Raw genomic sequence first — 24,117 nt, 5'->3', positions numbered from 1 at the left:
CACAAAGACCAGAAGAGTGAGGCAGCAGTTCCTATTTAAAAATCACTGAGATTCTGATGGACTGCAAGCTCAGTTTGAAACAACAGGGTAATGTAGAAGTCTAAAAAAGCTAATATAACCTTAGGTTGAATTGAAAAGTCCAATATTCAGATATAAGGAGATGACAGCCATACTATATACTCTCCTCTAATCAGAGTTTTACTAATATAATTTAGATTGCATGAAGAAAGCATTGTGGTCAAGACTAGGGAGATGATAGTTTTGCTGGTCTAGTTTGATTAAATTTGGATTGTTGCCCACATTTGGATGCTTCATTTCAAGAAGGATATTGATATTATAACTTAAGCTCTTCTTGGCCTCAGTTTTCCTATATGTAAAATTATGAGTCTGGACTAGCTGATCCGTAAGGTATGTCATAATTCTAAGCTCTGTGTATAACAAATTATATAAAGAATTCATGAATAACATTCAATTTAACACATCTATATGACAATTTTATAAAAATGGATTCTCCATTGAAATGTTTTCATGTAAAAATCACCTATCTTAAATAAAAAGCTATTGTATAAAGAATAATCAAACAATTCAGTTTATAAGTTTAAGGGACAGAAAATATGCTATTATTGTTTATCACTAAGTTGAGATGAAGTGGAAGAGAAGAAAATAGGTTAGTTTTGATATGTCTGTTTTAAGTGATAAGAGACTAATCAATCAAAAATAAGCATTTATTAGGTTTTTACCGCATAAACAAAAAATTCGGTTCTACACACATATATTGTATCTAGAATATACTGTAATATATTTAACATATATAAGACTGCTTGCCATCTGGGGGAGGGGGTTGGGGGAGGAAGGGAAAAAATCTGAATAGAAGTAAGGGCAAGGGATAATGTTGTAAAAAATTACCCATGCATATGTACTGTCAAAAAAATGTTATAATTATAAAATAAAATAAAATTTTAAAAATAAAAATAAAAATAAAAAAAATAAAAATCATAAAAAAAAAAGGTTTTTACCGCATATCAAATGAAGAATAGGCCTAGTTTAATGTTTTTGTTTTATTAAGTAACAAAGCTACTAACATCATTCAAGTGACAATTAAAATCAACATTCCAATAATTCAACTACTCACCTAACATATGTAAGGTTAAATCTGATGGGTAGTTGGAAATCAAGCTGAATAGTAGCACATTGGTGGTACCTTCCAATGGCATCTTTGATTTTTATATCGATCTGTAAATTAAATTATTTTTTATAAGATGCAAGAATTTTTCAACCTACATCTCATAAGCTATTTAAGAAGTAATTTTACTTTGCTTACTTTAGGCCCATAAAATGCTCCATCTCCTGGGTTTAATTTCCATGGTTCTCCAAATTCCTGCAAGCTGTTTTGAAGTTGCTAATATTAAGAGAGAGAGAATATTGTAATCCTTTTTTACATTGTACTTTTATTTTTTCCACATATTATGCGGGACCTTCAAAAAATATTTTGTTGAATATGGATGTCACTTATGAGGTTAAGTAAGAATCACTGAAGTAAAGAATATGTTTTAATATGAATATAAATTTATTTTAATACAACTTAATATGCCTAAAAATAAATTTAAACAGTAAAAATTTTAGCTAGAAAAAAGATAAAGAATTTAAATAATTGAACATTAACTTATGAGATTTAATAATTTTATGCTGAATGATAAAAAAGTAACAAGCACTCTATTCTTAGTTTTTTAAACATAAGGAAAATTAATTTGGCCATGAAAAGAAGACTTTATACAATAAATATTTTAAAGCCAACTCTCCTAATTAAAAGCTTTATGTTATTTTAAAACTTGAATAAATAAAAAATATTATATTGGTGATCCACCAATGAGTAAATTCCCATGATGTGTATGACAAGCCATAAGCCACCTGGTCTGTGGTAATCCAAGACTGGAATTAACAGGGAAAAAATTATAATTAAAAAAATTCTATTACAAAATAATGAAGACTCACAAGGAACTAACATAAAATGAAATGAGTAACTTTTTGTGGTTTTTACCTTTTCAGCTTGGTCCCATATCTCAATTTCTCCTAGGAAGTTTTCAGGCCGTGTAGAAAGATTTAATTGAAAGGAAAATCCAAATACTGTATAAATTGATTGCAAAAACTCTAAGCATCCCTTCATTTCTTCTTCAATCTGAAATTTAACCAAATGATGAATTTAAAATAGAAACTCTTCAACATTGCTACCTATTTTTCCCTCAAAACTACTGAAATATTTTTGAATTAGAAAAATGTCAAAAACTGAAGTATGTTTCTAGATAATGCATCTGATCACACCCTACTAAAATTATACACTCTACTAAAATTACTTATGGGCACTGGGTGGTATGGTAGATAGAACACCAGTCTGGAGTCAGGAAAACCTAAGTTCAAATGTGGCCTCAGACACTAGTTATGTGACCCTAAGCAAGTCACTTAGCCCTATCTGCCTCAACTTCTTCATTTGTAAAATCAGCTGGAGAAGGAAATAGCAAACCACTTCAGTATATTTGCCAATAAAACCCCAATTGGAGTAACAGAGTTGGACGTGACTAAATAAGTAAAAATTACTTGTTATTAAAGAGACTTTAGTTAGTAATTCAGTTTTAAGCACATAAAAAGTAACAGAGCATTTATGAGATAAAATTTCTAAGAAATCTCTACTAAGGTATGTCAATCTTTCTATGCTTCACAATTTCATTATTATTGATGTTTCTATCTCAGAAAATGGGATATTAATTATAAATAATTCAGGAAAACAAAAATAGTTGATTTAAACATGCATAAAATCCTTCCATGTGTTCAATTAGAACAATTAAAATTAAATCATTATCATTTTAGAAGGAAACTGAAGATAAAAAAAAAAAATGAAGAGGTGAATACTAGAACAGACTGCTGCTCCACTGATTCAGCTTGGTTTTGTATTTTTTGCTTACTTGCTCCATCATGCAAAAGATGTGTGCATCATCCTGCTGGAATCGTCTGACACGTGTTAAACCACTTAAAGTTCCAGACAGCTCGTTCCGATGAAGAACTCCAAAATCAGCTAGTCTGACAGGCATTTCCCTCCAGGAACGTGGACGATGAGCAAACATCAGACTAAGACAAATGCAATTATATGAAGATTGTACAAAGTACAGAAAAATAAAGTAACTTTTTAAAGACTATCCGCCTAAAATTGGAATTCAAGATGGAAATTTCGAATTCCTTAACCTGTTTCAGGAGCACTAACAAGATTATGATATCCATTTCTTATGAGTCTTACTGAATTGTATGTCATAGCATCAGGTTGAGGGGAAAAAAGCCGTATCAAATATAAAGCCAAAAAGATCCCTCTTTCTCAGAGAGGATTGTCTCAACAAATAGAGAAAGGATATAACTCCATGTTCTTAGAGTGGCCCAATTATTCTACAACCTATCATTTTTAGAGCCCATTCTTTCAAATAAGCTTCCTAATATGTTAGCCTTGAAGCTCTCTCTCAGAGAGTCAAGTGTCATCATAACCATCTTATCTATGAATGAAAAGAGAGAGAAAGAGAACTGAAAATGGATACTGTTCCATGTTTTGATCTTTGAATCATCAGTGCCAAGCAGAGTCTGACACCATAATGGATGCTTAATAAATGCTAGTTGATTAAAGAAATTCAAATAAAAAATTTTTAAAATTGTTTTCTAAGAAGTAACTTCCCAAAACTATCAAAACAAAAGCCTCAACTTTCCAGCTAACTATTCTATTCCTGCCAATGATTAAATATATTTTAAAGTCAAAGCTATGAAATAAAGAAACCAATAAAAATTTCACCAAGAATTATTTTTAAAAGGACCTCAGAAAAAACTTCTTCAGAACAAATCCAACAAATAGTCACACAATAAATGTAAGAGATGTTTCTACATGTATACAAAGACACATAAAGTTGAGTACTCATTTGAAATAAGTATGGACATCTGAAATTAGATTGAAAATACTAACCAATGCCCTGGACAATTCATGGGTTTAAGTGCAAATGTCTCCTTCTCAACATCAAAAGAAAACATGTTTTCACTGTAATGCTGCCAATGTCCTGATGTTTCCCAGAGTTTACAATTGTAGATATTAGGAGACATCACTTCTGTAAAATTACGCCGATGATATTCCTCCTACAAAATATATTAAAGAAAAAAAAATTAATGAATATATCTCTTTCAAGCAAAATAAGACTAACAATAATACATTGTTAAAAATCACTTATGATCATATCTAACATTAAGCATTGGCTAAATGAACCATGATTTAAGGTCCAGTAAAATGCTGTTTTTCAAAAAAAAATACTGTACTCTGTTTTTATAAGAAAGAGAAGAAATACAAATATGCAAGAGATCCTTAGGGATCTATTTTTTACAATGGTGGACTTTTTTTATTGGCATGTCAACCAACACATTAATTGCTTTATCGGCATATGCATCATTTCACATCCAAAGTTTCCAACCTCTCCAAGGCTCATTTTTTTTTTTTTTTTTAACAAGGTACAATGTGTGGTCAATATGGATTAAGCTCAATGTCCCACACAAAACACATCTATAGTATTCTATAATGATTACTTCTCTTTGACAAGGTATATGTTATCAAAGATATATAGGGATCTAACACAAATGTATATGACTAAAAGCCATTGTTTAGAGGCTAAGTGGTTAGAGGATGTGAATAAGCAATTCTCAAAAGAAAAATTGGAACCCCTCACAATTATACACAATATTGTATTGTTCCAGAGCATTCTAAGAAAACCATGTGGTTTTATGTAAATCCCAGAAATCTAGCAAAAAATGACATAAGATGGGAATAGTTAATACTGGAGAGACTTCCACACTAATATCCTGCTGATGGAACTATGCATTGATGTAATCATTCTGGAAATGTAATTTCAGATTGTGCTAAGAAATAAGAAAAATGTCCATACTCTTTTAACTTAGAAATCTCATTGTTAGGCATATATTTCAAGTAGGTTTAAAAAAAATGCTTTATATATACCAACATATTCACTTTTTTGTAATAGAAAAGAATTGGTAACAAAATAAATGTCCCTTGATTAGGGAATGGCTAAAAATTCATAGTATATGACTACAATGGAATGTTGCTATAAATAAACAATAAATATGTAGACTACAGGGGCACATGGGATGAATTACAGGGAAGGGAAATAAATTAAGTAGGAAAATTGTAAAGGGCTGAAACTCCAGAAAGGTATGCTTGACACAGACAACTGAGCACGTAAAGCTAACCTATTTGCTATGAGACAATGACTCTATTACCATATGTTTGGAAAAATGGCTCTTCTCACCATTGGTGCTGGCTCAATGTTTGATGTTAAGATAATCATAGGCAAGGATTAGAGGGTGGGGTGAGAGAGACTTCACTTGGCAGCAGGAGGAGGAGGAGAAAGATGGAGATTCTGGACTCCAGAAACAAGAGCTCTTTGGCTAAACTCCTGCCAGTTTGCCTGCTTCTCTCCCTAAAGACCAAGGACTCTTACTTAGTCTGACTGGCTGATCCTGAGGCCTCCAGAGAACTAGCCCAGACTTAACAGAAAACAATAAACATAATCACTATATCAATATCAATAAAACAGCAACAAACAAAAGCAAAACTGAATATTGTATAATTATAATATACAAGCTTGGCTCTGAAGAAGAGATGAACTCTTCCTTTCTTTGCAGACGTGGGGGAAAAATGAATGTAGAACTTTGTATACACTTTCAGGCATTATTGATATGACTATTTTGCTGGGTTACTGATTTTCTTCTCTTTTTTATTCTTTGCTATAAGAAATGACCTTTTAGGTGGGAAAATGAGAGAGATATATTTTTAAATGAAGGCAATATAAAAACAAAGAATATCAAAAAATTTTAAAGGTACTATGCTAGACAAGAGATACAGAGATGAAATGAGACAATTTTCTAATCTATCATTGTGTTTAATGAATGAATAGAACTGCAATCTTTGATTCTGCATATAGGTTTTAGACACAATTTAGAAAATAGATTTTAGGAAAAATCTAAACATTTGCATTTTTCTTAGGGAAAATAAACATGCTTCCATTTTTTAAAAAATTGTATAATAAATTCTTGGTATTGAAACTTAGATGACCAAGACTCTAACCCTAGCTCTTTTCATACTTATGTGAGCTTGAACATATCACCTTACCTAACTAGCCTTCAGTGTCCTCATTTATAACACGAGTGAGATGAATTAGATTATCTTGAAAAGCCTTTTAAACTCTAGATCTTATGAAGACATATTAGGCTGAAAGTCACTAATGTGTTGAAAATAGAATTAATGGAAATAGTTTGGAATTTTCCATTAACTATGTTACTTTAAAAAAAAAAAAAAGGAAAATAAAGTACAAATGCAGTGATATTTTTAAAGCTTATGTAACTAAAATGAATATGCAAAATGCTAAGACACCAATCTTAATAAATAACAAATTTACTTACTTTTATAAAATCTATGAGTGCGTTATAGATAAAAGCTCCTCTTGGAAGGAAAAAACAGCTTCCTGGACTCAGATCATGGAAAAAGAAAAGTTCCTGTTCCTACATTAAAACAATCACATTTCAAGTTTAAAATTTGAATGCAAAACAGAAAATTTCTACTACATAATTCAGACTTCTTATATATTATTGAAACATATGCTATCCCTTATATGAAAATTTAATTCCTTTTAAATAGTTTTTTTAGGGTTGGCTTTCTTTGTATTGTTAAGCTTTTATTTTCTCTTTTCCTTAATATTCTGATATATTTCTAATTTACTTACTTTGTAATACCTGATATGTATTTTATGAAGAAATTATTGATTAATAAAGTATTTTGAAGGAAAAGTAATCATTATCCAGCCAATTCAAATTGAAATGATTTCTTGTACAAGGCAGACATTAAGAAAAGAATACCTCATCTGGAATAAATATTATGTAGAATAATTTTAATTATTCAAGGATAAGTCTTTTAAAAGAGACAAATGCAATTTTAAATATGCAGTAAGTGAATATTCTGGGATAGGTCATAGGATATTAATTTGAAGAGCAAGGAAAGAAACTGCAGTGGAATAGTAAGGTAGATTCAGAAATATGTAGTTTGTCCTTTTTGAAGTCAAACAAGGGGAAAAGTAGAAGATAAGGAAAGATTATTATAAAAGAATTTAGCTATGTGATACATTTTAGGTCTATCAATGGTAACATGACTGTTATTCATTCTTCATTTCAAAGAGGACCAATGACATCATAAGGTGATATCCTACCCAAATGTGATTTGGATATATGAAGTAGAGTTGCACTGTATGCTTCACTCTTTCTTCCAGGGTCATCAAAATCCAGTGGCAAGACAAAAGTCAAGATGACTAGCAGTAGGTCAGAATGCAATGGATGACTTTGGTTTCTTCCATGTCTGACTAGCTCTAAGTGCTCCACAGCTCCTGCTTCAGTCACCTTCATGCCCCACTGGAACAAATTGTTCTCATCTACCCATCCCATTGAGAGAAATCTTCACATGCTTGGGGTAGACATCCCCCTAACATACCAACAAGTTTGAGGTCCCTGTGTAAGCCCCCACCTGTTTCAGCCCATCTGTCAAGACAGTTTATTGTGGTGCGGCTACTGTACATGCTACAGCTACTTGGAGTCAAAGTAAAAGAGAGCCATCACAGGTAGATGAGCAGCCCTGACAAGAGTTCAGTAAGCCCTCACACCAAAGGTGCTAGTACCCTCTAAATAGCCCATATATCCCATTAAAATTAATGTATTTTATTAGTAGCTATTATGTATTTGGGGCATACCTTTCCAATTTTCCTGTGATCTCTGTTTTTCGCCTCCTCTTGGAACTTTTCCCAGGTTTTCATCATCTTGTTATCAGGAAAGGATATACCATAAATTCTCTGCAAAGTCTCCATATCAGGCTTTCCTTCCCAATAAGTTGAAGAATTCTATGATTCAAATAGAAAGAAATGTATAATCTTTCAGTAACAATAACAAATATTTATTGAGAAATAAAATTATTTTAATATATTCATAATTTTCTATTTGTGATATTGATACCAAGATTATGAAAAAAGGCTTTTCTTATATTTTTAATGCTAAGCTTATATTTTTAATGCTTATATTTTTATGCTAAGCATAAGCCCCAACAGACAAAAAATAAATACTATAATTCATGCTAAATTACAGTTTATGATGCAAGATCATGAAATAATATAAAAAGAGAGGTTATACAGTATTTACATTAATGTGGAAAGGAGAGCAAAGGCGCAATTATAATAATTAAAGATTTCACAAAATTTTAGATTACATTATTCCCAGAAGCAAATGCAAAACCAAAAAAGAAAATATTTCAAAGTACTAGGATGAACAGATTTTTTAAAAATGCAGTAGCCCATCTTTTAATTTGTCTTCAATTATCAAAACTATAAATGCTTACCTTAAATATTTTTATGGCTTTAATTTTTCCAGTATGTCTTACATGTGGACCTCTACAAAGGTCAATCAATGGACCACACCTGTAACACAATTTTTGAAGTATTCAGGCAGAGACTTTATCATCTTTTCTCAATCTTTCAAATTAAATTCTATGTAGAGATTTTCAATGTTTGGTAGGAAGAATACAATGATTAGATTACTTAGATTACTAAACACAAAAAGCCACGCCCTACTCTACAACTACCTACTTGAAACCAAGAACAATAGAACACTCATCCCACAAGACCTGTGGCCAATGTAAAACTTAGCAAACAAGTAGAATTTGAAATTCCACAGCCCTGTGAATCTTTAAGTGATCTTAAAATTATCAAAGTACCTTTCCGATCCCACACGAATTTCTAAAATCAATCATTTCATCAAATGATATTCATGAAGTGCCTCCTATATGCCCACTATTATGTTAAGCACTGGAAAGTTTCTAGAAGTTTCCTTGTGACATTACCTCTTCCAACTCCCCACTTTTGAGAAGAAACAGATCCCAATAAATTAAGTGGCTTGTCTAAAATAACACAGGCAGAGTAGCAGAGTCAAGATGTGAATCCACATCTGATTCTAATTCAAAATTCTTTCCATGATATTTCTACAAGGTCAAATACAACAAGGCCACTTTGCATTAAGAGAAAAAGATTGTTCTCTTTTATGTCAAAAATAATGAAATTCTGTGAAAAGTTTACCACTCCCTAGTTTACTGAAATTGAATTAACTAAGTTACCAGAGTAGTGAATGCCAACACCAAAACCTGTTTTTTAGCCAGCCCATGTCAGGTATCAGATTTTTATATTTTATATTTTATAACTAGGGATTATTCATTCCTTTTACCCCAATTCTTTTATAAGTTGTGTCTATGTTTGGACCAGTTTCTAGAAACAACTTTTCAAACATAAAATGTTTACTAAACTTTGAAGATAGAAAGAGGAAGCAAAGTAGAGTGGGAAGACCCAGTGAAATTTTAAAATAATGTAAAGAAAATATGTAAAATGACAATTCTAAACAGTTTTATAGTTAGTAAGGCTCAGTATATTTCTAATAATTTTACCAAATCCATGTCAATGGAAAGCTCTTTCCTGTAGAAAATGATGGATTGAAGGAAAATTATAAAATAGATTTTATAGCTTCAAAGTCAAGATCAAAGCTATCACCAAAGGAAGAAGGAAAGCTGGAAAGATGGAAAAAGTTCCACAGTAAAAGCTTCCATATTGCTCACAGCCCAGTGTTTTACATATGCTAAGAAGTAGAAACTAGCCCATGCCAAATATTCTACAGATCACCTGCTGACCCAAGTGTGCTAGCAATATATCAGTTTCCTTATTCAAAAGATTAGTATTTTTAATTCTGAACAACAGAGTGAAAGCACAATGTAGAGCAGAAAAAGCAATGATTAAAGATGTTACTAGCAAGTTTTTGCAGCTTCTTTTTATAAATGTGACAGAGTGAAAGCAGAGTTCTAAAAGTGTCTGCTCTTATCTTAGAAATCATGTAATCCAAACCTTTCATTTTATATCTACATTTATTTTTCTTAACCATAAAAAAAAAAAAAATCTAGCCGACTTAGGGAACCCATCAGAAAAGAGGCAACCAAATTCAACAATTAGAGGAAAGAAGGCTTTCCAACTGATAAATGAAGGAGTAGGATGTAAATATTCCACAATGATGACATTTTTGAAGCCTTGCTTAGGCATGTAAAATAATATAGTTTTATTTAAGACTATATATACATTCATTTATTTTGGACATATGACATATATTTTCAATTGTCTTAAAAATGAAGGTAATTTAACATCACATAGTACAGGATATCTTAAGATGAACATTTTTCTAGTGCTGCCTAATAATGGAGTATTTAGTAATGAATGATCAGTTTGTTACTTTGTTAATTATGTACCCTTTACCTGTAAACGGTAGTAGTTGGGGTATCAACCTTTTCATTCAGGATTCGGCATTTAAACTTATTATACTACAAAAAAAAAAACATTCATATTAGCACACAAACTAAGTAAAAACACTTATATTCAGGGAAAGAATAATACACTGAATATAAAAAACAAAGTCAAAGGGTAAAAGTTAATTATTAATTTTTCTAAACATAGATCAAAAAAAAGTTAATAGCAAAATATTTATTGGCACTGTAATGCTTTTATAAAAGGTATTTGTGGCAAATATTTATTACATAGATATAGTTATGAAAGGAATAATTGATCAGTGTTAATTTGACTTTATACCTATAAATTTTAGGGCAAATATTCAGAAAATTATTCCTCATATTAATATTTTATTGGGCTGTGATCCTTAAAGCATCCATAACACATGCATTAACAAGTAGAATTCTAAAACAAATAAATAATTTTTTTACTCTTTGTACAGTATTTGGAACATGAGACCAATGCTTTTTTAAAAAAATGTACATTTTTTCAAATAAAATTATCAATATTTATAAATAAAGCGGTCATAGGAACAGGTGCTTCTGTGAAAATGAAAGGCATGGGTTGCCAGATTTATGCCTAATGTAATTTAAAAGAAAAGCATCAAGAAAATCCAAAGGAGATAGCAAAAACTGAGATTACATATTAAATTACAAAAATAATCTAATAAAGCCAGTGTCCTTACAAAGTTAGTAAGTTATAAAAACACACAAACATTATCTATCTGACCCTTTATCTACCTACCTCCATCAAAATAAAGCTAAATTTCAATCAGAAAAGAATGCATTACTCTTTAGTCCAAAAATCTTAATTTACATAATTTTACATTGACTAGTTTAATCCTTTCAACAATTTTCTTTCCACCAATAGCTATATATTGGTGCCACGGATAACTACCTCTCTCTATTTTTAAAATTATCAAGAAATACATGGGTAGGTAAATCAGGAGGTGCTGATTGTGTTCATTTATCCACAGAACTTACTATCAAACAATCTGAAAGAAAATATTTCAGGGGTTATAGAAATTAGGGTTTTGGGAGAAGGAGGGTTACAAAATTGTTAAGGCATCTGCATTACTTTTAAATGCATGCATCTTAATAAATTAATAAATTAAATTAATAAATTACCTTAAACATGTCCAGAAGAATTTCTTTGCTGATTTCTAATCTTTCAAAAGGTTGCTTCTCTTTCATGATAGTTTTGCACAAATTCTCTAATGTTGGGAATTCTGTACTAGATACTCCTCTAAACATTGAATAAAATTTTGTTAGCCAGAACAAGAATAACAATTAATTTTGAGAATAAATTGTATATTATCTTCCCAAGTTACTTGGAATGTTTTTAAATTTCTAATTGATACATTAAAATTGGTGGATTTGTAATATCTTCTCCTCCGAGTCAAGGGAACATAATCTGATCCTTAAAAACTTCTAAATTACTTTCCATTTCACAAAACGAAAAAAAGGAAGCTAAAACATCTGCCTATAATCCACAAATGAATGATGAGAGCACCAAATTATTCTGCTAGACCAAAGAAAACATAATCCTTAAAACAACAACTCTCTTCCCTGTAGTTACAATTTTATATTTAAGGGACATTGCTGTTTTGGTATAATCAAAATGTTTTCTACAGTAGTTCTTTAAAGTTTCTCACTTAAGAGTCAAGTTCCATACACTTTTTTATTTATCCATTTTTTAAAATCATAACTGAGATGAAATGAGAAATCATTTTTGTATTCTCACCTTTCTATCTCTATGATCCTAATACTGAATAAATATTTCTGTTATGATTAAGGCAACATTTGCCAGATTAAAAGTACAAAAAATAGAATAATCATTTCATAATTTTATGTGAAAAATAAACTGAAGCCATAAATGCACTAAATGTATTGATTTCTGTTTTGGTTCTTGTGATTCCCACTTTCTGGAAGGTCTCCTCTTTGGCCTCCAACCTATCTAAATCATTTTCCCAGGTCTTCTAAAGTTTTACCTTTATGAAATTCCTCTTTGAAGTCTTTACTAACTCCTCCAACCTATTCTTATTTTTCCCTTTCCTGAATTCCTGCCAAATCAAATAATTTGTTGATGTGTATTATTTTCCAATTGTTTCTTCTCTTCAGCAATCTTTTTATTTGACAAATTATGATAGTTGATAACGTAATAGACTCATGAGAATGAGTAATTAGTTTCCTACTTAAGGACAGGAACTATGACTTGACTTTCTTTTTAATCTTTCCTTCTGCCAAGGACAGAACTGGGTCTATAGTAGGTACTAGAATACTAATAATTCAATTTTCTAAACCTTTTCTACCAATATTGTCCTTCCACATATTTCAAGCTTCAACCCAAATATATGACTCAAAGTCCCCATCAAGACATTTCCCTATCTTCAAGACTTTATTGACCTTGTTCCTTCCTTTCTTACCCTAATGCATTCTTAAAGCCCAACTCAAATGCTACTTCCTTCAGGAAACCCTCCTTGATTTCTGCCCTCCCACCCCAAATTTCATTCTAACAAATATTTCTTAAGCAGTTACTGTAAGTCTAATATTTTGCTAGAGTTACTAGTAATCTTTCTCAATCTGGATTTCACATAGCATTCTGCTTACATATCTTTAATGCAACTGTGTATTTTTTGTTGTTGTTGTTGTTATTGTTGTTATATAGTCTCTTGTGTTTATATGTCTTGGCTCCCTACCACAACCTCTTGAAGATGATGTCTTTGAAGTCAACTCTTTATCTCACCCAGTTGTCTAGCACAGTGGCCTGCACATAAAAGGGGCCTAATGTTTCTTTCCCTGAATAAAATTCATTCATTTGTAACCACATCAATCAATATTCTTCATATTCTGATATTCTGCATACTTATGATAAGTACCAAATTAATCAAATATTACCTGTCTTCAATGAACATGTCATAGTAAAATCCATTTTCAATAGGTGGGCCATAACACAAGCAGCCTCCATAATAATTTTCCATAGCTTCTCCAAGAATGTGAGCACTAGAATGCCAATATACCTATAAATCATATAAAGAAGGAATTCATATTGTTAAAAAATATTTGTAATAAAAATAGCTAACATTTATATAAAATTTATGTAACATTTCCATAGAAAATGTAACATTTGAGGTTTATGAAGCATTTTACATGTGTTATCTCATTTAAACCTTCCAACAATCCTGAAGAATCAAAAAATTACTTAGTAATGCTCTTCATATGCAACACTAGAATCATGATCTTTAAATGTGGCAAAATAAATTCATTAAAAGTTCTGTCATGGCATCCATAAAGGATGTTATCAAAATTAGATAAAAATTAGTTGACTTTTCAGTACTAATGCTTATTTGGATAATAGCAAAAAAATCCAATCCTTTGCTCCTGCACATGGGGAGAAGAAGCTTTTCCATGCCCTTGCTGGTACTTAGCTCCAAAGTTTCAGCAGCTCTTCCTATAGAATCAGGATAGGGACTGTAGTTGTTTATTTTTCTATATAAGAAGCTCCCTGTTGAGAAAACTCTGTTTCACTGTGGGTTAGTACTTTTGTCTTACAGTCCTGAAAGCTGCCAAGAGCTCTAGTATTTGGTGATAGGAGAGACTATGTAATCAGTGCTTTCAGAGGTAGGCATTGAAATCAAGTTTTCCCGGTTCCAAAATGGGCTCTCTCTATTATGGTAGGTTGTGTGTCTCTCCTATAGTCAGGGATTCATCTTGGTTAGGGAGAACTTTATAAAACCTGAAACACATGAGGCAAAACAATATCCTCTCTTATATTTAGAGGCATGGATTTTTACACCTCCAAATGGGAGATGTTTATGTTTCCTTGGGCATGAGATTACAGCTACACACCACAGTTAAACTTGTAAACCCTTGGCATATCAGTTCATATCAGTCTAACAACATGACCAATTCAGATTCCTACTCTGCTCTGATAATAGGTTATTTGTCAAATCATCTAACCTCTCTGAGAATCAGTTTAGATCAGAAATGTCTAATTCTGGGAGCTACAATTGGGGCCAAACCTACAAAGTACAATCTATACCAAAATAAAATGTAATAGGAAAGGGGCAGCTAGGTGGCACAGTGGATAGAGGACCAGCCCTGAATTCAGGAGGACCCAAATTCAAATCTGGTCTCAGACACTCAACACTTCCTAGCTGTGTGACTCTGGGCAAGTCACTTAACTCCAGCCTCAAAAAAAAAAAAAAAAAAAAAAAAAAAAAAAAAAAAGGAAAAAAATGTAATAGGAAAGTGTTTAATAAAATAAACAAAAATACATTACCACATAACTCATGTTAATTTATAGTTTTGTAAGTCAGCATGCAGCCCAAACAAGATCTACTTTTCTTTAAGCTTGATACCACCAGATTACATGAAAACTCAAGTCCCTTCTAGCTTTAAAAATCACATATTGTTTTTTTATCAGGCATAAAAAATCTTTAATCTAGAGAAGAAAATCTAAAACAGGATATAATAGCAGTTTTCAAATATCTGAAGAAATATCATATAAAGGAAGGAGTGGGCTTAATTCTACTTAGTCTCAAGCCATAGAATGGAAATTATAGGGTGCTAAAATTCAGCTCAATTTAAAAAAAAAAATTATCCTAACAATTATAGCTGCCCCACAATAGAACAGACTATCTAGAACACCTGGAAATTTCAATCACTGAAGATATTTAAGAGGAGACTAGAAAATTTCTTTGATGAAATGATATCAGTCATATGGGAATATGACTGAATTCCGAGGTTACTTATGATTCTATGAAATTTTAGCTTGAAAATCATCTTATTAGAAGCATGGAACGTCATTTACTGTAGGTATACAAATATATATCTCTATATTAATACGTAACTATACAATACTAGGTATCTCTATATACCTATACTATGGTATGTGTGTGTATGATATATATACACATATACTTCTATATACATGTATATGTATGTCTATGCTAAATTGCATAAGCACATATATGCCTATGTTACATGGCATTTTATGCTACTATAAAATGAATTATAGATATGTATATATGTATCTGGCTAAAAAGCTAACATTAATAAGGACAATCAATTGATCTAAGGACCATTTATATAGACCAGAGATAGATATAAAAGGTAGATGATAAATAGAAATATAGCCAGATCTATAAAGATATGAAATAATAGAGATATAAATGCATGTGTATATGTATACTCTCATATAAATAGATATACATACAGATATAGAATGAAAAGTATTTTCTTCTATTTCCTCTTTAGAATACAAAACTGGAGAGTATGGTATTTAATTTATATCAGAGAGCTAATTGTGGATATGTTTCATCCTTTATTCTACATGCCTTCTGAGATTTGTCAATGAAGTTGACAAAAAGGAATTTGCTATCATAAAAGAATTTGTCTTTTAAACAAATACTGAAATTAATTTTCTAAGGTAACTAAAGCTTTAGTAAGACAAATAAATAGTTCTGCAAATTTGGATTTTGTATAAAGGCTTTTCCTTTCCACAAGGAAAATTAAGCTATAACTGATCAGTCTATAAAACAGGTTCAGCAGCATTTTGAGAGGAAAAAAAAAGCCTATCTTCCGTCTGTCTGTGCTGGGGTACCATATTTCTCTCCCCAGCCTATGTGTTCTTCCTATTCTATTTCTCTGTCCACAGCTTCTATATATGCTTGAACCATGTGTTTGCCAATTCTCTCCATCCATAGGCCTGTTTTTCCTCACATTAGCATGCTAGTTCACATTAAGTAAAAATTGCTTTACATGGACATCTGCAAAACAGTCCATTTATATAAAGCAAGAACTCTGTGTATGTGTATTGAACATCTATTATATAAATGTTAACAATTAGAACAGAGGTGCCAAACTTATGGCTCACAAAATTCCCAAAGTGCTGCTGGCTGAACTAAATTGAAATGTAATTGAGAAATGTTTAACAAAATAAATAAAAATACACTACAGCATAATGTTAATTTATGATTTTCTGAGTCAATATGACTCACAGAAATACATTTCTATTTGTGGAACACCATGGTCCTAAAGTACCATAAGAATACATCTCTCTCTAAGTTTCAAATCACTGCTTTTTTACTTAATAGAACTCTTAAGTGAAATTTAGAAATCAGCTCTTAAAATATACTTACAGCCTGAGCTTCCTCATTATCAAACTTAAGTAATTCTAAAGTAGAATCTTCTTCCAATGGACGATCCAAATCCCACAATTCATCATTTACTTTGGCTATTATTGTGTTATCAGCCAGTCCTTGACTATTGAAGGAAAAATAATTTTGAAATTAATTATATATGTATAATATTATTTCTATGCCAAAATTTAAAACAACTCAGGTTGCAAAAGTACATGCTACATATGTACCTAAAGTAATATGATTATTTAGATAAATGTCAGACCATATACACAGACATACTCAAATGAGTCTTGTTCTCTTGTTATCTCTCAAGGCTGTGACTCAGTAATGTTGCCATTGGAAAATAGTGAGTTCTCCTCTTTTGGACCTACCTTCTGAGTCTTTGTATATAATCTCAAAGATGGTATATTTTTGTCTTTTTAGGGTAAGAGGATTTTGGACCAAAATGCTTTTTATTTCATAGGATCACAGCTCTAGAGCAAGAAGGGATATCAGAGGACATCTAATCCAGCCTCCTTCTTTTATAGATAAGGAGACTGAGATTTAGGGATTTAGGGAGATTCAGAGGATTGTCCCAAGATCATATAGACAATAAGTTGAATTTGAACCTAGTTCTCTGGCTCGTTTCTGTACCATCCTATCTTCTATATATATATAACATTTCACATCCTTCAAAACAATTTCATATCTTGTTTAATCCTTGGAACAGCCATTTGAGGTCAACAGCATGAATGTTATCATGCCCATTTTATAGATGAGTAAACTGGTGCTTGGAAGTTTGATGATTTGCCAATCAATTGTCACATACTTAGTGAAAGAGCTGGGATCAGAATTCAGGGCTCCTGAATTCTAGTCCAAACCATAGCCTCGCTCCCTCTTCCAGCTCTATAATACAAATAAGTGAGTGCACACAGAAACACACACACACACACACACACTCTCATGCATAACTCATGAAAATTATCTGCTTTTAAAAAGATGACAAGAAACTTAAAAAGTCAAATAATACAATATTATTAAGAAGGAAAGAGTAGATATTTTTCTCATGTCTTTGATAACCTGTTTTACATTCATTATGACTTTAAAAATTGAGCAGAGTTGGAAAAAGACAGGATTATATTCTAAATTATGCATTTCCCAAATTTAAATGATATTCCTAAGAAGTCCAAAGGTAGTTTTGGTGAAAACCCTATTTCACATTGACTTATTCTTATTGATCAAAGAAAATTGCATTTTGAGGGAAAAAAATGCTATTAGTCTTTTGTTCAATTACTTAATACCCACGATCTTCTTTATACTACAATTTACCTAATTCCAGCAGCCACTTGATAGGGTGTTGTTTTCCAAGACTCCCCTTCAACTATTTTTCCATCAATCAGCATTATTTTGATCAATTTGCTCTCGTTTGCTGCTCTATGGGCAAGCAAGGTGTCATGCTCTCTCTTCAATGTTTCATAAAGCATCAGTCTATCTTCTATGAAGTTTGGCCCACTACATAACTGTAAATCATTACAAGACAATGACATAAACACATAGCCAACCTTACTTCTTACTACTCCCATATATGGACCCTTAGCTGTAATTAACTCTCACTCTTTTTCTGCCCCCTATTTACCCATTTTCCATGCATTTGCTCATACTGTTCCTTTACCTCGATTCTCTATCTCTTCTTCACCTATCTGAATCCATTTTATTTTTAAATAGCACAACTCAAATTCTATCTTTTCCATAAACCCCTCCCTGAATTACAAACCATTAATCTCTCTTTCCTCACTTACTTAATTCTACACAAATTAGCATTTACTTAGATATAGGGTGACCCAAAAGTCTGAGTGCAATTTTATGCTACTTAAAGTTTACAAATGCACTAAGACTTCAGATACTATACCCTATGCTATCTAGTATTGTTCTTAAATTGGCCAATTCATGTTAGTCTTAGTTTTTCAGATTGTAATTCCTCAGGATCAAGAACAGTGTTGTTCTTTTTGCCTTTGTATACTGGACAGAGCACAATGTAATACAAATAATAAGCACAAATAGTAGGCTAAGAAGCACAGTGCTTCTTAGATACACACAAGATTCAATAAATACGAGTTAACTGGCTGATTATATAAAGTAGAAGCAATTATTTAAACTTGAGACAACTACATATGTAAATTTCAAATGAAGGTCCAATAACTGAATATCTGTCTCCAAAAGACCTGGCTAAGTTTAGAAAAATATCCTACAAATGAGCTGAATTTTTCTACCATGTGAATTTTTCAACATGTTAGAAGGGTTGTGAACTACCTTGGTAACAGGTGTATCCACACAGAAGAAATCCCAGATTGTTGAAGCAAATTATACTGATACCCCACCGCATTTAAGTTATATATAAAAAAAAAAAAATCTAAGTTCTACATAGTTTTATATATAGTATTATTACAAATTATTTAAGATGCCTAGATAACTCACACTTCCCCTCTCCTCCCTGAGGCTGGGGTTAAGTGACTTGCCCAGGGTCACACAGCTAGGAAGTGTTAAATGTCTGAGACCATATTTGAACTCAGGTCCTCCTGAATTCAAGGCTGGTGCTCTGCGCCACCTAGCTGCCCCCAATACCTCACAATTTTAACACAAAAATATTAAAAATCAGAGGTAGCCTTTTCTATTGAGAATTACTTACCTCACTCTTTAAGGCATTTGCAATTTCATTTTCTTTTTTCTTCTCCTTTTTATTTTGAACATCTTTTTGGCTTGTGATGGAAGAAAGCTAAAAGACAGAATTTTTAAAAACCACTCACATAGATGACAAAAGGCAGGACAAGACAAGGTAACTGAGGCACCTGAGAAAAAAACAAATGAATGTAAAATACTACATAAATATAAGTTATCTCTTGCTTTATTATTTTTGATAGTTCCTGGAGGTGGTACCAAACAAAAATTCCATAGTTTAGAAATTCAAAAGTCATATCTCTTCTACTTACACTGAACCTTCTTCAACAGACTGGCTGAGACAGAGGAGCTTAACCAACTATCAAGCCTTATTTCATCACAGACTTGATACATACACCTTAATTCAACAGATATAAATCTCTTTGGAGTTTTGGGATTTTTTTTAATCTTTGGAAAAATAACCATTCATATCACCATAAAATGGTTATAAAGCTCCCTCTTAGAAACAAAATTTTTCATCTATGATGATACTCATAGGTTGCCCTCATGCTTGATGGAATATCTTTGGAAGGGCATTCCATATAAGCAGTCCCCAACAAATAGGTTGCCTAATGAATTAGTTATTTGAAAATCCTCTTCTTCCACTAGAGTCCTTACCTGTTTTGTAATGGGAGCTAGGGCTCTTTCAGCCCTTAAAAACTGCTGGTAGCTCCTATGGCCTCAGTCAGGCCTAGAGCAGAACAAGAAGAATAGGAACTGGGGCTGGTAGGGGCTAAAGAAGTTAGAGTTGTGGAGTTTGGGGCTATTATCTAGGGTAGCCAGTAGATAAAACATCAGAACAGTTATAACAAACGAACAATCTACTGGATGATGAGTAAAAGATACTTTGGCATTCTTCAAGCAAATAAAACTGATAGGTTTTTTTTGCTATAGAAAATTTCTGAGAGGGGATTGGTGGAAGTGGCAAATGACACAGTAAACCAAATACAGGACCTACATCTTTTAGGGACCAGTCTACTAATTCCTGATCTGATTCAATGACAACTCAATTTCACAAACATTTATTAAGCATCTAGTATTTCTAAGGCACCAGGGATGCAAAATCAGAGAAAAAATAGTTACTACACTTAAAGGTATGTAACATGAAGGCCAAAAGCAAATAAAAGTTTTCTGTGGAGGGCATATGCAATCTTCAAAAAGGTGCTATTTAAGCTGAGCCCTGGAATATAAAGCACATGATAGGATGAAAAAGTAAAATAAAGCTGGAAAGGTGGATTGGAGGCAGATTATGAATGGCTTTAAGTGCCAGATTATGGAATGTGGGAGCTATCAAAGACTTTTAAACAAAGGAGTAACATTGTCAAACCTGTCTCTTAATAAATTTATTTTGGCAGTTGTGTGTAAATAGGACCAGAACCAGGTAAATGATACAAGCAAATACAATAGTTCATATAGAAGATGATAAGGATCTGAATGAGGGTGATGGCCCAGAGAGTATCAGGAGTCAGATGTAAAATATGTTATAGAGAATTGACAGGACTTGGCAACTGATGGAATATGGAGGATGAGACTGAGGGAAAAGTTAAGGATGACTCCAAAATTATGAATGACAAAGGAGATGACCAAAAACAGGGAAGTTTTGAGGAATGATCAGTGTAGGGGGATAGATAATGAGTTTAGTTTTGGACATATCTATGGGAAAGAAGAGCTATCCAGGAAGCAATTGGTAAAATCAGATAAAGAAAGAATAAATTATATAGGGAGCAAATTAGCTCCCTTTAATTATTGCCAGCAACCTAAAGTGGAGATGGATGCTCAAGAAATCCCCAGCAAAGATTTGAGATGAAATTGAATACATAATATAATTTTATTTGGGATAAAATGAGTTGTAAGTGATGGCTTTGCAGATTCTAAAGAGATATAAAAGTATTCCACATTCTTACAAAGCATTTTTTTCAGGAGTATATATATACACATATACAGGGACAGCTAGATGATGCATCATAGAGTGCTTGGCTTGGAGTCAGGAATATCTTAGTTCAAATCCCACCTCAGACACATACTAGCTGTATGAACTTAATCCTATTTGCCTCAGTTTCCTCATCTGTAAAATTAGCTGGAGAAGGAAATGACAAATCCTACCAGTATTTCTGCCAAGAAAATCGCAAATGGCTTCATGTGAAATCAGACATGACTGAAACAATTGAACAATGACAATATGCAAACATATATATGTACACACATGTACGTAAACACATGCATCTGTTGAAACCTCACATAATCTGAGGACAGAGGGTTTCACGGCATAGAGTGGATCTCTTAGCATAGTGCCTACCACATAGTAGGAGCTTAATAAATGTTTGTTTCCTTCCTTCCTTTGGCAGTTTGATAAAGACTTATGGACCTGTTTAATGCATAAAATAAAATACATAAGATTACAAAGGAAATCAATTATATTAAAATAAAGTTATCAAAATATTTTTCAAAAACAAGTTCATAGATCCCAAGTGAACAACCCCTGTCCTGGATGGTAGGTCAGAATAATAAAATGACTAAGCAAACTCTTTGGTCTGGAATTTAAATCCCTCTACAATGTGGTTTTCACCCATCTTGCCAGACTACATATAATAATACTACTAACACTTCCCCAGGAAGTATCATGCCACCTGTCTCAGCGCCTTTACATTTTATTTTTTCTCCTACAGGCCAAAAAGAATCCACTGAAGCTTAGGGAACAGAGGGACATGGTCGGGATAGAGCCTTAGAAATATCAGTTCCAGAGCTGTATGAAATGGATCAGAAAAGAAACAGGTTAAAGGCAGAGAGACAACTTCAGAAGGCTATTGCAATAGTCTCGGTGAATATTTGAGGTCCTGCACAAGACTGGAACTCGGAACGCATTTACTACATGCTGTGGAAGTAGCAGCCAGACCTACCAGCTGAGGATGACTCCTATATTGTGGAACAAAGTAACTGGAAGAATCGTGTATCCTCAACAAAAATGTTTCCCTAGCACTGAGGGGAGAGTCAAAGAAGGAGGAGTCCGAAGGACAAATGTTTCCTGTTGAACATGGTAAGTCTGGGATAAGGCAACAGGAATTTAGCAAGTGCCAACTATAGTTACCTGTGACCGGGGACAGAGATTAAAAAACAATGAGACACACGCGACTCTCGGAGCTCCCATGTTAACGTGACACGTCCAGCAAAGAGACAGTGATGGGGGGTCGTGGCAAGGGAGACGGAGGAAGACTGGCCATGCGGGCTAGGAGAGTCATCTGATTGAGCTGATGATGTCAGGAAGAGAGAAGACATCACGAGAAGCCGGCCCGGGCGATCTAAGGGTCCCTAGTGACACCGCAACCCTCCTCCTGGGCCTGGGCCCGGTCCCAGAATGAGGAGGATAGGACCGAAGGAGAAGCTCGGGGCTGGGGGGGGGGGGGGGCGAGGAGGGCAGCTTCCTCTTTGTCTCTGTATTCCCAGAGTCCAGCACAGGGACTTTATTTGACCCACGGTGCTGGATCGGACTCAATGACTTCCCCCTCAGAAGGAACGGGAGTGATATCTTTGCTCCCGTTACTACTGGCTCCCGTTTGGGCCTGTCTGGAAGAAGAGTTAACGCAGAGAGAATAAATCACGGAGCAGAAGGGAAATTCTCTCGCGGGGTTATTCCCGTTATCTGCCCCTCCTCGCCGCCCCTAATCTCGGGGAATTCCCTACATCACGGGTTTCCTTCCCAGCCCGCAGCCCGCAGAGAGAGGAGCTCCGCGGTCAAGGTCAAGGCCAAGGCGCGCCCCCGCCCCCGCCGGCCTCGCCTTACCTGCGCTCGGGCTCGGGCGGACTTTCGGGGCTGCTCCGGCTGCCGGCTCAGCTCGGCCTCCAGGCTGCGCCGCAGGTGCTGCAACCGGTAGCGCAGCTTCTCGTTCTCGCCCCGCAGGCGCTCGAGCTCCGGACTGGGGCTGCCGGCCCAGCTTGGCCTGGGCCCGGACTCGGGCTCGGGCTCTGGCTGCTGTTGCTGCTTCTTCAGGCGGCCGATCTCCGCGGTCAGCCAGCGGATGTCCTGCTCCTGCCGCGCCAGGCGAGAAGCCACCGCGTCGGCCGCCATGATCCTCTGCCGCCGCTCGGCGGCCCGCTGCGGGCTGGGATAGGCCGGGAGATGCGGGTGTGGCCGCGCGGGGAGAGCCGAGCGCCGGTCGTCCGGGAGCGCCGGCGCTGACCCCGCTCTGGCGGGACTCCCGCGTTCGCGGGCCCGGGATGAGAAGGGCAAGCGCCCCCGGAGGTCCGCTGGTGCTTCTTGTACATTTGGGGAAATAAGAGAGCCCCGGGACCTGAGGGCCCTTTCAGCTCCGAAAGACCATCTTTCTAACCTTTAAACAACCATCGGTTTTTTCTCTCCCTGTACCTCTCTTTCCGAAAAAGAGATCGTCCAGTCCCCAAAAGGTGGTTTTATCCTGATCCCAGAAAGCGAGACCTACTGATTCTTCTCTTCCCTTCAGCCAAGTAAAGGCTTTCCTGCCTCCTGTCCCCCAGCCGCGGTTTAACTTTTTGAAGCAGTATTTTCATTGGCACACAGAATAAAGTCCCAAGTCTTCACTCTAGCATTTAAGGCTTTCCACAAACTGCCTCCGGTTTCCCAGTCCGGTCTAACCTCCTCATAGAAGAGTCCGGCCACCCTCCCCCACGGCCCATCCCCCAACATTATAAGTCTTTCTCCTGGAGATTCCCAGGCTTGGAACACCCCTCCCCCCTCCCCAATGGCTCATATAATCTCTCAGCTGCTACCAGGGCCCCTTGACTTGCCCCTACAATGTTGTTTATGCTCTAAATCCTGCATGGAATAGTCTCCTCTCTTCTACTTTTAAAATTTTGTAAGTCCTGTCA

At 34.4% G+C, this 24,117-nt stretch overlaps 1 protein-coding gene across 1 annotated transcript in view; it reads right to left on the bottom strand.

The window, feature by feature from the left end:
- Nucleotides 1–23,893, bottom strand: part of TARS3 (threonyl-tRNA synthetase 3) — a 33,191-nt gene extending 9,298 nt beyond the window's left edge. The window contains exons 1-15 of the mRNA XM_074294995.1: nt 23,057–23,893; nt 19,250–19,336; nt 17,893–18,083; nt 16,582–16,705; nt 13,337–13,458; nt 11,567–11,684; nt 10,410–10,474; nt 8,462–8,540; nt 7,824–7,970; nt 6,490–6,588; nt 3,992–4,158; nt 2,958–3,120; nt 2,039–2,176; nt 1,322–1,399; nt 1,133–1,233 (exon numbers count right to left, since the gene is read on the bottom strand). Of these exons, the coding sequence (XP_074151096.1) occupies nt 1,133–1,233; nt 1,322–1,399; nt 2,039–2,176; nt 2,958–3,120; nt 3,992–4,158; nt 6,490–6,588; nt 7,824–7,970; nt 8,462–8,540; nt 10,410–10,474; nt 11,567–11,684; nt 13,337–13,458; nt 16,582–16,705; nt 17,893–18,083; nt 19,250–19,336; nt 23,057–23,341 (1,964 nt within the window). The 5' untranslated portion in view covers nt 23,342–23,893. The remainder of the gene's footprint in view (nt 1–1,132; nt 1,234–1,321; nt 1,400–2,038; nt 2,177–2,957; nt 3,121–3,991; nt 4,159–6,489; nt 6,589–7,823; nt 7,971–8,461; nt 8,541–10,409; nt 10,475–11,566; nt 11,685–13,336; nt 13,459–16,581; nt 16,706–17,892; nt 18,084–19,249; nt 19,337–23,056) is intronic.
- Between the last annotated feature and the right edge of the window lie 224 nt (nt 23,894–24,117).

This window comes from Sminthopsis crassicaudata, chromosome 2, assembly GCF_048593235.1.
Source record: "Sminthopsis crassicaudata isolate SCR6 chromosome 2, ASM4859323v1, whole genome shotgun sequence".
NCBI classification, from domain to species: domain Eukaryota; kingdom Metazoa; phylum Chordata; class Mammalia; order Dasyuromorphia; family Dasyuridae; genus Sminthopsis; species Sminthopsis crassicaudata.
Note: the sequence above shows the minus strand (reverse complement) of the source record. Positions and strands in the feature narration are given on the sequence as shown.